A 12,021-nucleotide genomic window follows, 5' to 3' on the forward strand; every position below is an offset into this window, starting at 1 on the left:
TACAATGTGAATCAGCCAGCCAATCGGATTCTTAGAAACGACTACGGGGCGGGAAATAAGCTACAGGTTAGATTGCGCCATACGGCGTGAAAGAAGCTTGCTGCCGCCAGGTTATCTAACTTTAGTTTATTACCGAACCCTTCAGTGTATCAACCTCCCGTCTCTCTGAAATAAACATAACTTGATTCCTGTATCGCGCACAGTACTGTCGGCCGCAAAAGAACTACACACACATCTACAAGGCCTCCAGTGACTGACTAGCCACTCTCCATAGACTTGCATTGCATTGGCATTGGACTTAGCAATAGCACGCGGGCTAAAAGCGTCACCCAAAGACAAGACGTGCCGAAACGCTGATTCTGAAGAATGAACCATAAGAGTAAGAAACGGATCAAAGAAGCGAAGCGGAGCGCCAGACCCGAGCTGAAGGACTCGAGCGACTGGATCAAACACGATTACTGCGAGAGCTTCGATGTGTCGCACAGGACCGTGAAGGTAACGCTACTGTTCATGCGGAGTAACGCTAACGTTACACGTCGCGGTGTTGTAGTTTGTTGTTAACGTTACACACACGCATGTGTTTGTGACGACGGCCAGTGTCTACGTTGCTCGCCGCACGTACACACTTCCTAGTTTACAAGACACTTGAAAAGTTTGTTGTTGCTTGAACAGTGTGACAGTAAGAAACACGTTTTGATTTTAAGTAGGCTAAATAATGACGTAAGGAAATAAATATTGGTCACAAGTTTGGAAACATTTATTTTTTATGTTTTTGAAAAAAAAGTATCTTATGGTCATCAAGCCTGCATTTATTTGAGTAAAAATAGAGGGGGAAAAAAACGTAATATTATGAAATATTATTAGAATTTAAAATAGCTGGGTTTTTTTTATGTGAATGTATGTTAAAATGTAATTTATTCCTGTGATCAAAGCTGAATTTTCAGCATCATTACTCCAGTCTTCAGTGTCACATGATCCTTCAGAAATCACTCTAAAATTACGATTTATTATCAATAATGGAGTGCTGCTTGATATTTTTATGGAACCTGTGATTCTTTTTTCAGGATTATCTAAAAAGATAATAAAAAGTTAAAAAGAACAGCATTTTTTCAAAATATAAATATTTTCTAACAATACAAATCTTTACTATCACTTTTTGTCCATTTAACACATCCTTGCTGAATTAAAGTATTAATTTCTTTGAAAAAAATTACTGACTTTTGAACGGTGGTGTATATTGTTACAAAAGATTCCTGTTTTAAATGAACACTGTTATTTTAAAACTTTTTATTCACCAAAGAATCCTGAAAAAAGGGTCACATGTTATAAAAAATATATATTAAGCAGCACAACTGTTTCCAACATTGATAATATAAATCGGCATATTATAATGATTTCTGAAGAATCATGAAGACAATAATGTATCATTGTGAACAGTAGTTCAAGTGACTGTGTCTGTATCTGAAATCGCATACTTTTCCTACTATATAGTGACAATATGGCGAATGTAGTACGCCTGGATTACATTCATACTTTTTTAGCGCTCACAAAGTACGTACTTATTAAAATAAGTGCCTACTCATGAGAGTCATGGGACGCGGCCACGGTCTACCTCCTAAAGTGATCAAAATTCATCAGCTCGAGTGGAAAACCTGAAGAACCTTTAGGTCTTAAAACTTCTGAAATGTTATTATTTTCATTTGAATTACAGTTGTTTTAGTTACATTAGTAAGTTAACTAAAAATCAATGATCATGCTAAACATCAAGAATGAAAACCGATTGTCACTCTGATAGATGTCGTCAAATCTAATTGAAGCTTGTATGTACAGTAATTGAATCATTTCATATGAGTGTTTGCTTCTGAAAATAATTATATTGCTAAAAATAATCTGAGCAGCGAGACCTGATAGAGGCAAACTGCGCACTGTTGCTCTTTTACAAACCCGGCCTTGTGCATGTTCCCTGTAATGAGTTTTCTCAGTGGACCTTTAAAGGTTTTGTCTTGATCCGGAGTAGAAAAAAAAACGTTTCTATGTAATTGATTTGACATTCGTTTTAATCTGAAGGTTGTGTTTTAAGCGCATTCAGGAACATAATAGTTCCTTCTTCATGGTAGTGCACGGGCCTTCAACTTCACTTTTCAATGCTCTGATATTAAAGGGATAGTTCACCCAAAAATGAAAATTATCCCATGATTTACTCACTATATGACTTTCTTCTTTCAGACAAATACAATCAGAGTTATATAAAAAATGTCCTGGATCTTCCAAGCTTTATAATGGCAGTAAATGGCCGTTTCTGTTTTGAAGTCCATAAAAGTGCATCTCTCCATGATAAAAGTGCATCTCTCCATGATAAAAGTGCATCTCTCCATGATAAAAGTGCATCTCTCCATGATAAAAGTGCTTCTCTCCATGATAAAAGTGCTTCTCTCCATCATAAAAGTGCATCTCTCCATGATAAAAGTGCATCTCTCCATGATAAAAGTGCATCTCTCCATGATAAAAGTGCATCTCTCCATGATAAAAGTGCATCTCTCCATGATAAAAGTGCATCTCTCCATGATAAAAGTGCATCTCTCCATGATAAAAGTGCATCTCTCCATCATAAAAGTGCATCTATCCATGATAAAAGTGTATCTATCCATGATAAAAGTGTATCTATCCATGATAAAAGTGTATCTATCCATGATAAAAGTGGTCCACACGGCTTTTAAGTTTTAAATAATGATATTTTTCTTACACAAACGCATGGCTTTGCTTCAGAAGGCCTTTATTAACACACCGGAGCCCTGTGGAGCACTTTTATCACGGAGAGTTTCATACTAATGTTTGCAATCCACTCCCATTATAAAGCTGGGAAGAGCCAGGATTTTTTAGTAATATTACTCCTAATTGTATTCATCTGAAAGAAGAATGTCATATACACCTAGGATGACTTTAGGGTGAGTAAATCATGGGCTAATTTTCATTTCTGGGTGAACTATCCCTTTAATGTACGGTGTTCTGTAAAGCTGCTTTGAAACGACATGGATTTTCAAAGGCTCTATAGAAACCGAAACCAACTCTACTGTCTTTGTCCAGGACAACGTGGAGCGAGTGGACACCCTGCGCCTCAGTCCAGAGGAGTTCATCCAGCGCTTCGAGAAGCCGTACAAGCCCGTGGTTCTGCTCAACTGCCAGGAGTCGTGGCCCGGCCGGGACAAATGGACCTTGGAGCGACTCAAGCGCAAATACCGCAACCAGAAGTTCAAATGCGGCGAGGACAACGATGGCTACTCTGTCAAGATGAAAATGAAGTACTACGTGGAGTATCTGGAGTCGACCCGTGACGACAGCCCCCTCTACATCTTTGACAGCAGTTTCGGGGAGCACGCCAAGCGCCGCAAGCTTCTGGAGGACTACCAGGTGCCCGTTTTCTTCAGGGACGACCTCTTTCAGTTTGCGGGGGAGAAGCGACGCCCGCCGTACAGGTAACGCTTCCTTCTTGCCCATCACTTTTCAGTTTCAGCTCTGCTGATGGAAATGAAACAAGCTGCTAATGGCACTTACTGGCCACAGATTAGCTACACTTTGGTGTCCCATTACTTTAGAAAGCGTAAGAGGCTTAAATCCCATGTTATTTGGGGTCTTTTTTCTAGTGAGAAGTATTAGAAATTAAATTTTTACTTAGGACAGTATAGCATGGCATGAATAGTTGGTATTTTTAACAAATCAAATTGAAAGTTTATTTCTAGAAAATAAAGCGTAACAATTAATACTGTTTTTAGACCTTTTCTTATAATATAATATAATATAATATAATATAATATAATATAATATAATATAATATAATATAATATAATATAATATAATTAGATCAACTTTATTGATCCCCAAAGTGGAAATTCAATATAATTGAATTTGTTAGTATTACCTTTGTAGAAAAGGGGTAAATAATACAATTTCATATTATTAATTTTTTATATTTATTTAATAGCAATGTACAGCGAGAGATTTACAAGATTATTTACAAGTCATTACTTTTACAATTAATTGGAACAGCATTAAATATATCGTCGACCTCTAATATAATATAATACAATATCATTTTTTTGTGCTATTATATTTGTTGAAAAAGGGGTAAAATAAAATAGAATAGAATTAGATAAATTTGATCCCTTAAAGAGGAAATATAATATGTTATAATATAATAAGCTTTATTGAAGTTATAAGAGAAAATGTATTAATTATATTATAATGTAATATAATATAAATATTTTTGTTATTTAATTGGGTCATACATTTATTGAAAGGGAGAAAGATAATTTGATTGATCCCCCAAATATGAAATTCACAACAATGTGATGTAATATCATTATTTTTGCTATTACATTCGCTGAAAAGGGAGGGAAAGTAATTTTTTGTGTTCTATAAGCGTTTAGAGCCTATAATTGTGCCCTGCCGGCGGACAGTAGCTAACAGTCGATGTGTTTTCAGTCCATTTAGGCTGTTTTTCACTGTTCACCCAGGTGGTTTGTGATGGGTCCTGCCCGCTCTGGGACGGGCATCCACATCGACCCGCTCGGCACGAGTGCGTGGAACGCCCTGGTTCAGGGCCACAAGCGCTGGTGCCTGTTCCCCACACACACGCCCCGTGAGCTCATCAAGGTGACGCGAGAGGACGGGGGGAACCAGCAGGACGAGGCCGTCACCTGGTTCAACGTCATCTACCCCCGCACACAGCAGCCCTCCTGGCCGGCCGAATTCAGGCCCCTGGAGGTGCTCCAGCACCCGGGCGAGACCGTGTTTGTGCCCGGTCAGTCACTGCACACACACACAGATGTTTGCTAAAGCCCTATTCGGACGGGATTAACTTTACAAGGGTAGATGGAATAATGCAATTTTACCACAGGACGTCTGTAATATTCATGGCCAATTCGCACGGGATAAGATTTCTCAGTAAAACCAGTAGAAGTGGGAGGGGTGGCTCAATTTGGGCATCGCCGTCACCCTCCTGTCGTCATGTGCGTATTACGTTGCTTCCTGATATCACTTGTACAAACACATAACCTATATAAAACAGTTATGTCCGGTCGAACGATGTATTAACTTCAGATTGGATTGTGTTGGTAATAGGCACTTACCTAACCCTAAAAGATGTTTCGTGCCTCTAGCAAGTGCTTTCCATCTTCTTTCTGATCTGAATGGTGTGTGGAAAACACTTTTGCACATGGTCAACCGTATTATCATTGCAGCATGAATTGTTATTGCACGTATTATTGAACAGTGACGTGAACATCACGCAGCCCTCATTGGAACTGTGGTTTTGTGTGTGTTTTGTGTTGTTGTTCATAGGCGGATGGTGGCATGTCGTCCTGAACTTGGACACGACCATTGCTGTGACCCAGAATTTCGCGAGCACCACGAACTTCCCCATCGTGTGGCACAAGACGGTGCGAGGCCGGCCCAAGCTCTCCAGGAAGTGGTACCGGTGAGACCCTGCGCTGTCTGATATCTGTACACGGAACTTCATTCACTACTTTTCAAATGACTTTTACCTGTAGATGTTAGCCTCGACATTATTAGCTGCTTCTCCACCGTCGGGTCAAACTGTTCTCATTTGCCTAACCGTTTCTTTCCGGATGTGATTTAATTTTCCACCGTAGGGCTGATAGTGGAGCTCTTTTGAATGTGTCACAAATGCATCGGTCGTTGCCTTTGTAACGCGGGAGTTTACAGACGATATGAGATGTAAATAGAGACCGCGTTATGGAGGATGATCAGATATTTCTGCTCATTTTATTATTAACTTGTGTTAACTTGTGTTTACTTTGCTCAAATCGCACGCTTGACCAGCTACAGAGAAACTGGCAGACATCATGTGACCAGTCCTGAGTGGCGACGTCACCGTCAGACAACAGTGCTGAGAGAGAGTTACAGGTCGAGGGCGGTTTGTAATGCGCTGAAGTGGAAATGCATCTAGAACTGTTCGGCCCAACGATGGAAGAGCAGCCATAGTTAAATTAAACTACAACATTTTTGTTGTTTTAAATAAAATAAACATTAACTGAAAAAATATGTAATATCTTAATTGAAATTATTTGATTTCATCTAGTTGCCAAGGCAACATTTCTCATTTTCATTTAGTTTTAATTGTTTAGTTTATCTAAGTTGATGTTAGGGCTGTACTCAACCAAAGAAAATCTTGGTCGACTGAAGTCCTGAAATTTCCGACTAAAATCGATTAAAAAAGACGTTAGAAAAAAAAAACCTTAAATTAATTAGCTGCGCACAGTCCGCAGTACTTGGTAGCCTTGTTGTCCTCCTAAATGAATTATAAATAAACATAAAAAACTAGTGGGCTATTTGCAGTATATTAAATCGTTTTTGACCGAATTATTTTGCACTGAAATGAGTCTGACACACGAGTCTGTCGGCTCTGACAGCGTTGCATCACGGGTACCTGCGCAATATCATAGCCTATGATTTCCGAAGATAGTGTTGTCATAGTGATATCATCACAAGAACTGTTGAGGAATATGCAACATAATTTAGACAATTATTTTTGTCATATGTTATAATAATAAGTTATAACTGTCAGACACTGTCAGAGCGAGGCTGAAGCTCAGCTTCGCGGTTGAGACACTAATAGACTATTAACTTAAAGCTTTTACTCTTAATAAACACAAAAAGCACGTCCACTTTAATAAAAAAAAAAAAAATTATTAAACAAACCAGATCAAGAGCAGAAACGAAATAAAGTGCATTAGGCCTACTGAAAAATAAAGCATCTTAGGCTCTAAACTAACACCAACCTGTTGGTGCCTAATGCATTGCACATTAGGCTCCAAATAAAAAAATAAAAAAGTTAGGTTATCACACTAAAACATTGAAATATGCAAATTCTGATATGTTCATATAGCCTACTCAAAACAGACAGAGCAAGCTAACGCAGACAAGTGAGCTTACCACTTTTAGATGATATGTCATGTTTGTCGTCGACCTGTGGAAAACTGTTGCTTGCAAACTTGCATTCGACCTTTTTCCCGTTATCAGTTTTAACAAAATGCTGCCACACTGTCGATTTCTTTGTTGTTGACATGTGAGAAGAGGACTGACTATTAAACGCTCTCACAATTAAATAAATAATATTCAGCATCAAACTTTCTATAGCCTACTTATCGTTCTCTCTTGGGTTGGGCTGATCCAAAAAAGGTGAAAACAAGGGGGGTGTTCTGAAGACAGACTGTTACCTGTGAAACAAGGGTACTCTGAAAACAGCCCCATTAGCAGTTAGTGCTTTCCACCTGATGAAATGAGCACGCCTCAGCCCAGCAAAACTGATGAAATGAACGTGGCAAAAAAATCGACCAATCAGAATTTTGGTCGAACCAGAAGGTATCGACCAATTAATAGACTAATCGACTAGGCCAATACAGCCCTAGTTGATGTACTAAAATAACTTAAACTAACACTGAAATAAAAACTATATAGACATATATATATTTTTTTTTAATTACTTGAACTTTAAAATGAAAATGATAATATAAAAATAGAAATTAATTAAAAATATTCATAACCATATTGTATAAAATAATTCATAACTATAATAGTATAATTCTCTCCACAACAAACAATTTTAGACCTAATAAAGTATTTTTCCCAAAGTAGAGCTGCAGTGATTCGGGATAAATTGAGAATCACAATTTGTTGTTGTTGTTTAAAACAGAGATTGTGTTTCCCCTGCGATTCTGATCAAAGTAACACGTAAACGTCTCTCTGTGGCTTCTCAAAGCTTTAGCAGACATAATATGGTGGATCATTGTCATTTAGGAATAAGTGTTTGAATTGATATCTTTTAAGGATAATCGTGCAGCTCTAGTCAAAAGAGTTCAAAGTTAACTCTTAACTAAACGTTAGTGTATTTAGTTGCCAATAAAAGTGTCAGTGGTAAGAAGAAATTAGACGTGTGAAGAAAACCAAGTAAAATATCTTGTTTTATTTGCAGTCACGCCTTTCTAAATGATTGTTTCTTTTGATGATTTGAATGTGTTTCGCCGCCTCAGGATCCTGAAACAGGAAAGGCCAGATATCGCTGCTCTGGCAGATAAAGTGGACCTGCAGGAATCGACGGGCATCGCCTCGGACAGCTCCAGTGACTCCTCGTCCTCGTCCTCCTCCAGCTCCTCCGACTCCGGTTCAGAGGTACATCCTCCTCCTCTAGATCCACACACACACACACACACTAGATACATCAGATACGCCTGCTCACAGACAGACCCATGTGACCAAGCTCCACATCTAACTAAGATTAAAGATTTAAAAAAAATCTCTATTTTTCAGCCTTTTGATGACATTGTTTTCATCAACATTAATAATTTATTCGATTAAAGCACTTTATGCGCTCAATAAGCAGATTTTGAAAACACTGGCTGTACAGACGTGCATTATGCACTGTTATTATTTGGCAAATTCAGGGTCAGAAATGTCAGATATGATTCGCAGTCCTCAAAGTAAAGTTTTAATGATGCTGTATCTGTATTTTCTATACTTATTAAACAGCCTAAGTGTACACTAGCATTCAAAAGTGTTGAGGTTTTTTGAAGAAGTTAATACTTTAATTCAGCGAGGACCAATTAGAAGCAGTTTTCAACATTGATATTAATATTAAATGTTTCTTGAGCATCATATCAAGAGTGATTTCTGGAGGATCATGTGACACTGAAGACTGGAGTAATGATGCTGAAAATACAGCTTTGATCACTGGAATAAATTACATATTACAATAGAAAACAAGTTGTATTAAATGATAGTAGTAATGTTTCTCAATATTACTGTTTTTACTGTATTTGTGATCAAATAAAAGTCTCGGTGAGCAGAAGAGACTTCTTCCAAAAACAAAAAAGAGCCCAAAACTTTGAACAACGGTGTATTAAAATTGGAAATGGATTGGATTTTAAATGTATGGATTAGATATGTATTAATAGTAATATCGCAGTTCTTTGTTATTTCTGGACTATATTTACGACAATGATCATTTACAGGTAGGCTACGAGTTCTTCACTTGTAATTTGTGCTATTAACGCTAATGATAAATTGATCTCAGATTTGAATGAATTATGAATTATGAATATTCACGATCCCTTTCTGCCCTGCAATAATATGCATTTAATCTATTTATTTTCACTAAAGACAGTTGAACGTGTAAAAAAAAGCAGAATAGATCCTCTTTAATGCAATATGAATCTAGATAAACCTAATCAAGGTATGTTTTCAGCAGTGAAATATTGAAACATTTTTCAATTGTATGCATTTTATACATAAAATATTGATATTTTTGAATGTTTTCATGAGATTTTGGCATCGTTTGTGACCGCGTTTGTCTTTCCTCCTGAAGGCCGACTCGGGCTCCGAGGGGGACGCCATGACCCATCGCAGAAAGAAGAGGAAAACCTGTGGCCTGATGGGAAACGGTGACATCACAAGCCAGGACGACTGCGTGAGCAAAGAGCGCAGTTCGTCCCGGTGACGTCACCCGCGTGATAACAAAACTCAGCCTTAGTGCGCCTTTTGAGATCAACAAGAACAAGTCACCCAAATAATGTGCTTGCTGGAGGAGGGGAAAGATGGGAAACCCCTCTCGTGTTGCCTTTGCCGACGTCACACTCCGGACGTCCCAGTGCCAAGGTCACTCATTCGCCGTTTTTATATGTCCAATATCACGCCCCATCTTGAGGTGATACGACTGGACCTGATGCGTGTAATGCTGCCTTCGACTCTGTGAACCTAGAAAATCGATTATCTTATTACTGATTCTAACGTTATTCTTGAGCCGTTTCTCTCTCTCTCAGTTCGCAGAAAACGTGCCCATAGTACTTAAAACCGGTCAACGGCTGCGATCCGTGCTGCTTTTTTTCACTAAATCATTAAGTCACACAGTTTTAGAGAAGAACTGATGCTAAAGGTTTAATTAGAAGCCCTCTAGTCGTAACTATGAACGCAGCGTTCGGTCCGGTTTGATCTGGTTCTGGTTTAACTCTTCACACAGTCCATTAGCGTTGAGTTCGCTGGTTAAAGTAGCACGTTTGTGGGATTTGACTGAAACTGGGATTTGTCTGTGTAAGTGAAACACTAGAGGGCGCTAATGCTTATTTATTATACAGTGCACTATGAGCCACACAGAAGAGGAAAGGGGGAAAAGTGACTAACCTGTAATGTCTTAAAGTTTTTTTTTTTTTTTTTTTTTTTTTTTTTTTAACAGAAGGTAATTGCGTTAATCCAAAACTGGTAACCTGTGATGACCTAAATTTGTTTCAGGGCTACAATAATGGACTTTTATGTTGTGATTGGGCGTGAGGCGTTTAATGGCCAAGAGTGAGTGTTGTTGAAATGTTTGTGACGGGAACCACGTGTAACGCATCACAGAAGAAAGATGTGGTTAAAAAGTGCCTATTTTTACCTGATGTTGGTTGCTTTGAGCTCTCGTATTTCTCATATCTCATTTCTCAGCTGCAGATTTGAATGGCTAATATTACGATTTAAAACGATGGATGAAGCCTGCCGTTCTCTTTGCTTCAGATCCGTCGTCTTCAATGGCTCGGTCATGTGACACCCTGAGATCAAAACAAAATGAATGATGATGATTGTTTAATAAAAGTTTCTATGTATTTGTCTTGGTGCAGTCATTGTCTTTGCATATTGTCTAGGGTAGGGTGTGATGATGTTACATCCAATTCACCATGGCTGATTGATTACTTTTGACCCTTACATAACCTCATAATTCCTCTTAATGCGTCATCGTGGTTATTTATGATAAGGTAAATTCAAAAGATTTGACGCACCAACCACCATAAATCAGTGGAATATCTACTCTCTTTTATCCCAGAACTTTTAAAGAGGTCAAATATTTTTCAATGGAATAAATTAAGGAGAACATGTCTTGAAATTATTAATATATTTGTTTTAGGTTACTTTCTGGACACCACACATGAAAGAGTGTAGTTATTTCCATTTAACTCGACTTACAAAATGACGTGATGCAACTTCCACAAGGATATATTTAAAGTCATCATGCAATCAAAATGGTCAAGTTTGTTTTTAAAGGAGTATTGCAGTGTTTGTTATAAATGATATATCCTTGCACATCATTATTCGTTTAAATCTTGTCCTCGTAATCTATATTCACAATAACCTCCTTTTCTCTGATGATGTGTTTACTGGCGTGAGGGCGGGGCAACCTGTCACTCACATGAGATCACCCAATAGCAAACCACAACCATCCAATCAAATCCACATGGAGAAAATCAAGCCCCGCCCTACATCTGTTCTTGTTCCAGATGTGTTTCTCTCGGATATACAGTCGCTATAGGAAAGAAAACACTATCGCAACTTCCATTTCGTGCGAAATTTAATTATTAAACGTGATTATAAACCTTGTGAATCTAAACTTTTGTTGAAAAAAAATCAGTAGGGGAGCATTTATCTGGAATAACATCCTTTTGTTAAGAAAATATGAAATTGTTCCTTTTAAGATACGCTGTTTTTAATGTAATTTATTAATGCTGTTGAAGAGAGTGATGATTTAACTGCAGGAAAATTCTACTCTAAAATCTGCACCAAAACCCATTGCTATTTACATGGCAGTCCTCCTCAGACGAATATAACTCTATATTTTCCTAAAATATATAGTACGTTTAGTAGTGGGACGTGTGTACAGTGTTCCATCGCTATAATAACCATACATGTTCCTTTTCAAAATATAGGAAGAAGAGCCCAGTGTTTCGTCGATGCTCCTTTAAAAAGAGTGGGCTGTCCTGTAGGGAGTGACGCTGTGTTGAGAGTCACTGGTCGTGTCTCAAATCCCAATAACCTTCCTAACTAGCATTTATGGGCATCAGCCAGACCTTTAGAATCATGAAAGTTGCGCTTGTAGGCTGTACTATCAGGTTGATTCAATTATTTTTATTAGCACTATTATATTATAAAAATGAATGTTGAAATGTTATGGATTTTCTAAAAAAGCTGCTACATAATGCATTT

At 37.9% G+C, this 12,021-nt stretch overlaps 1 protein-coding gene across 1 annotated transcript; it reads left to right on the forward strand.

The window, feature by feature from the left end:
• Positions 1-365: 365 nt before the first annotated feature.
• jmjd6 (jumonji domain containing 6, arginine demethylase and lysine hydroxylase) lies at positions 366-9,516 on the forward strand. The gene is made up of 6 exons (XM_056251157.1): positions 366-495; positions 3,085-3,473; positions 4,512-4,798; positions 5,338-5,473; positions 8,049-8,187; positions 9,380-9,516. The coding sequence occupies exons 1-6, from the start codon at positions 367-369 to the stop codon at positions 9,509-9,511; spliced, it is 1,212 nt and encodes a 403-aa protein (XP_056107132.1). The 5' UTR covers position 366; the 3' UTR covers positions 9,512-9,516.
• The last annotated feature ends 2,505 nt before the right edge of the window (positions 9,517-12,021 follow it).

This window comes from Rhinichthys klamathensis, unplaced genomic scaffold, assembly GCF_029890125.1.
Source record: "Rhinichthys klamathensis goyatoka isolate OS25496 unplaced genomic scaffold, OSU_Roscu_1.1 h1tg000004l_1, whole genome shotgun sequence".
NCBI classification, from domain to species: Eukaryota; Metazoa; Chordata; class Actinopteri; order Cypriniformes; family Leuciscidae; genus Rhinichthys; species Rhinichthys klamathensis.

Coding starts and splice junctions, on each gene's coding strand:
- jmjd6 (XM_056251157.1), top strand. CDS start 367: ATGAACCATAAGAGTAAGAAACGGATCAAAGAAGCGAAGCGGAGCGCC. Junction 496..3,084: donor TGTCGCACAGGACCGTGAAG/GTAACGCTACTG, acceptor GTCTTTGTCCAG/GACAACGTGGAGCGAGTGGA. Junction 8,188..9,379: donor CCTCCGACTCCGGTTCAGAG/GTACATCCTCCT, acceptor TTCCTCCTGAAG/GCCGACTCGGGCTCCGAGGG.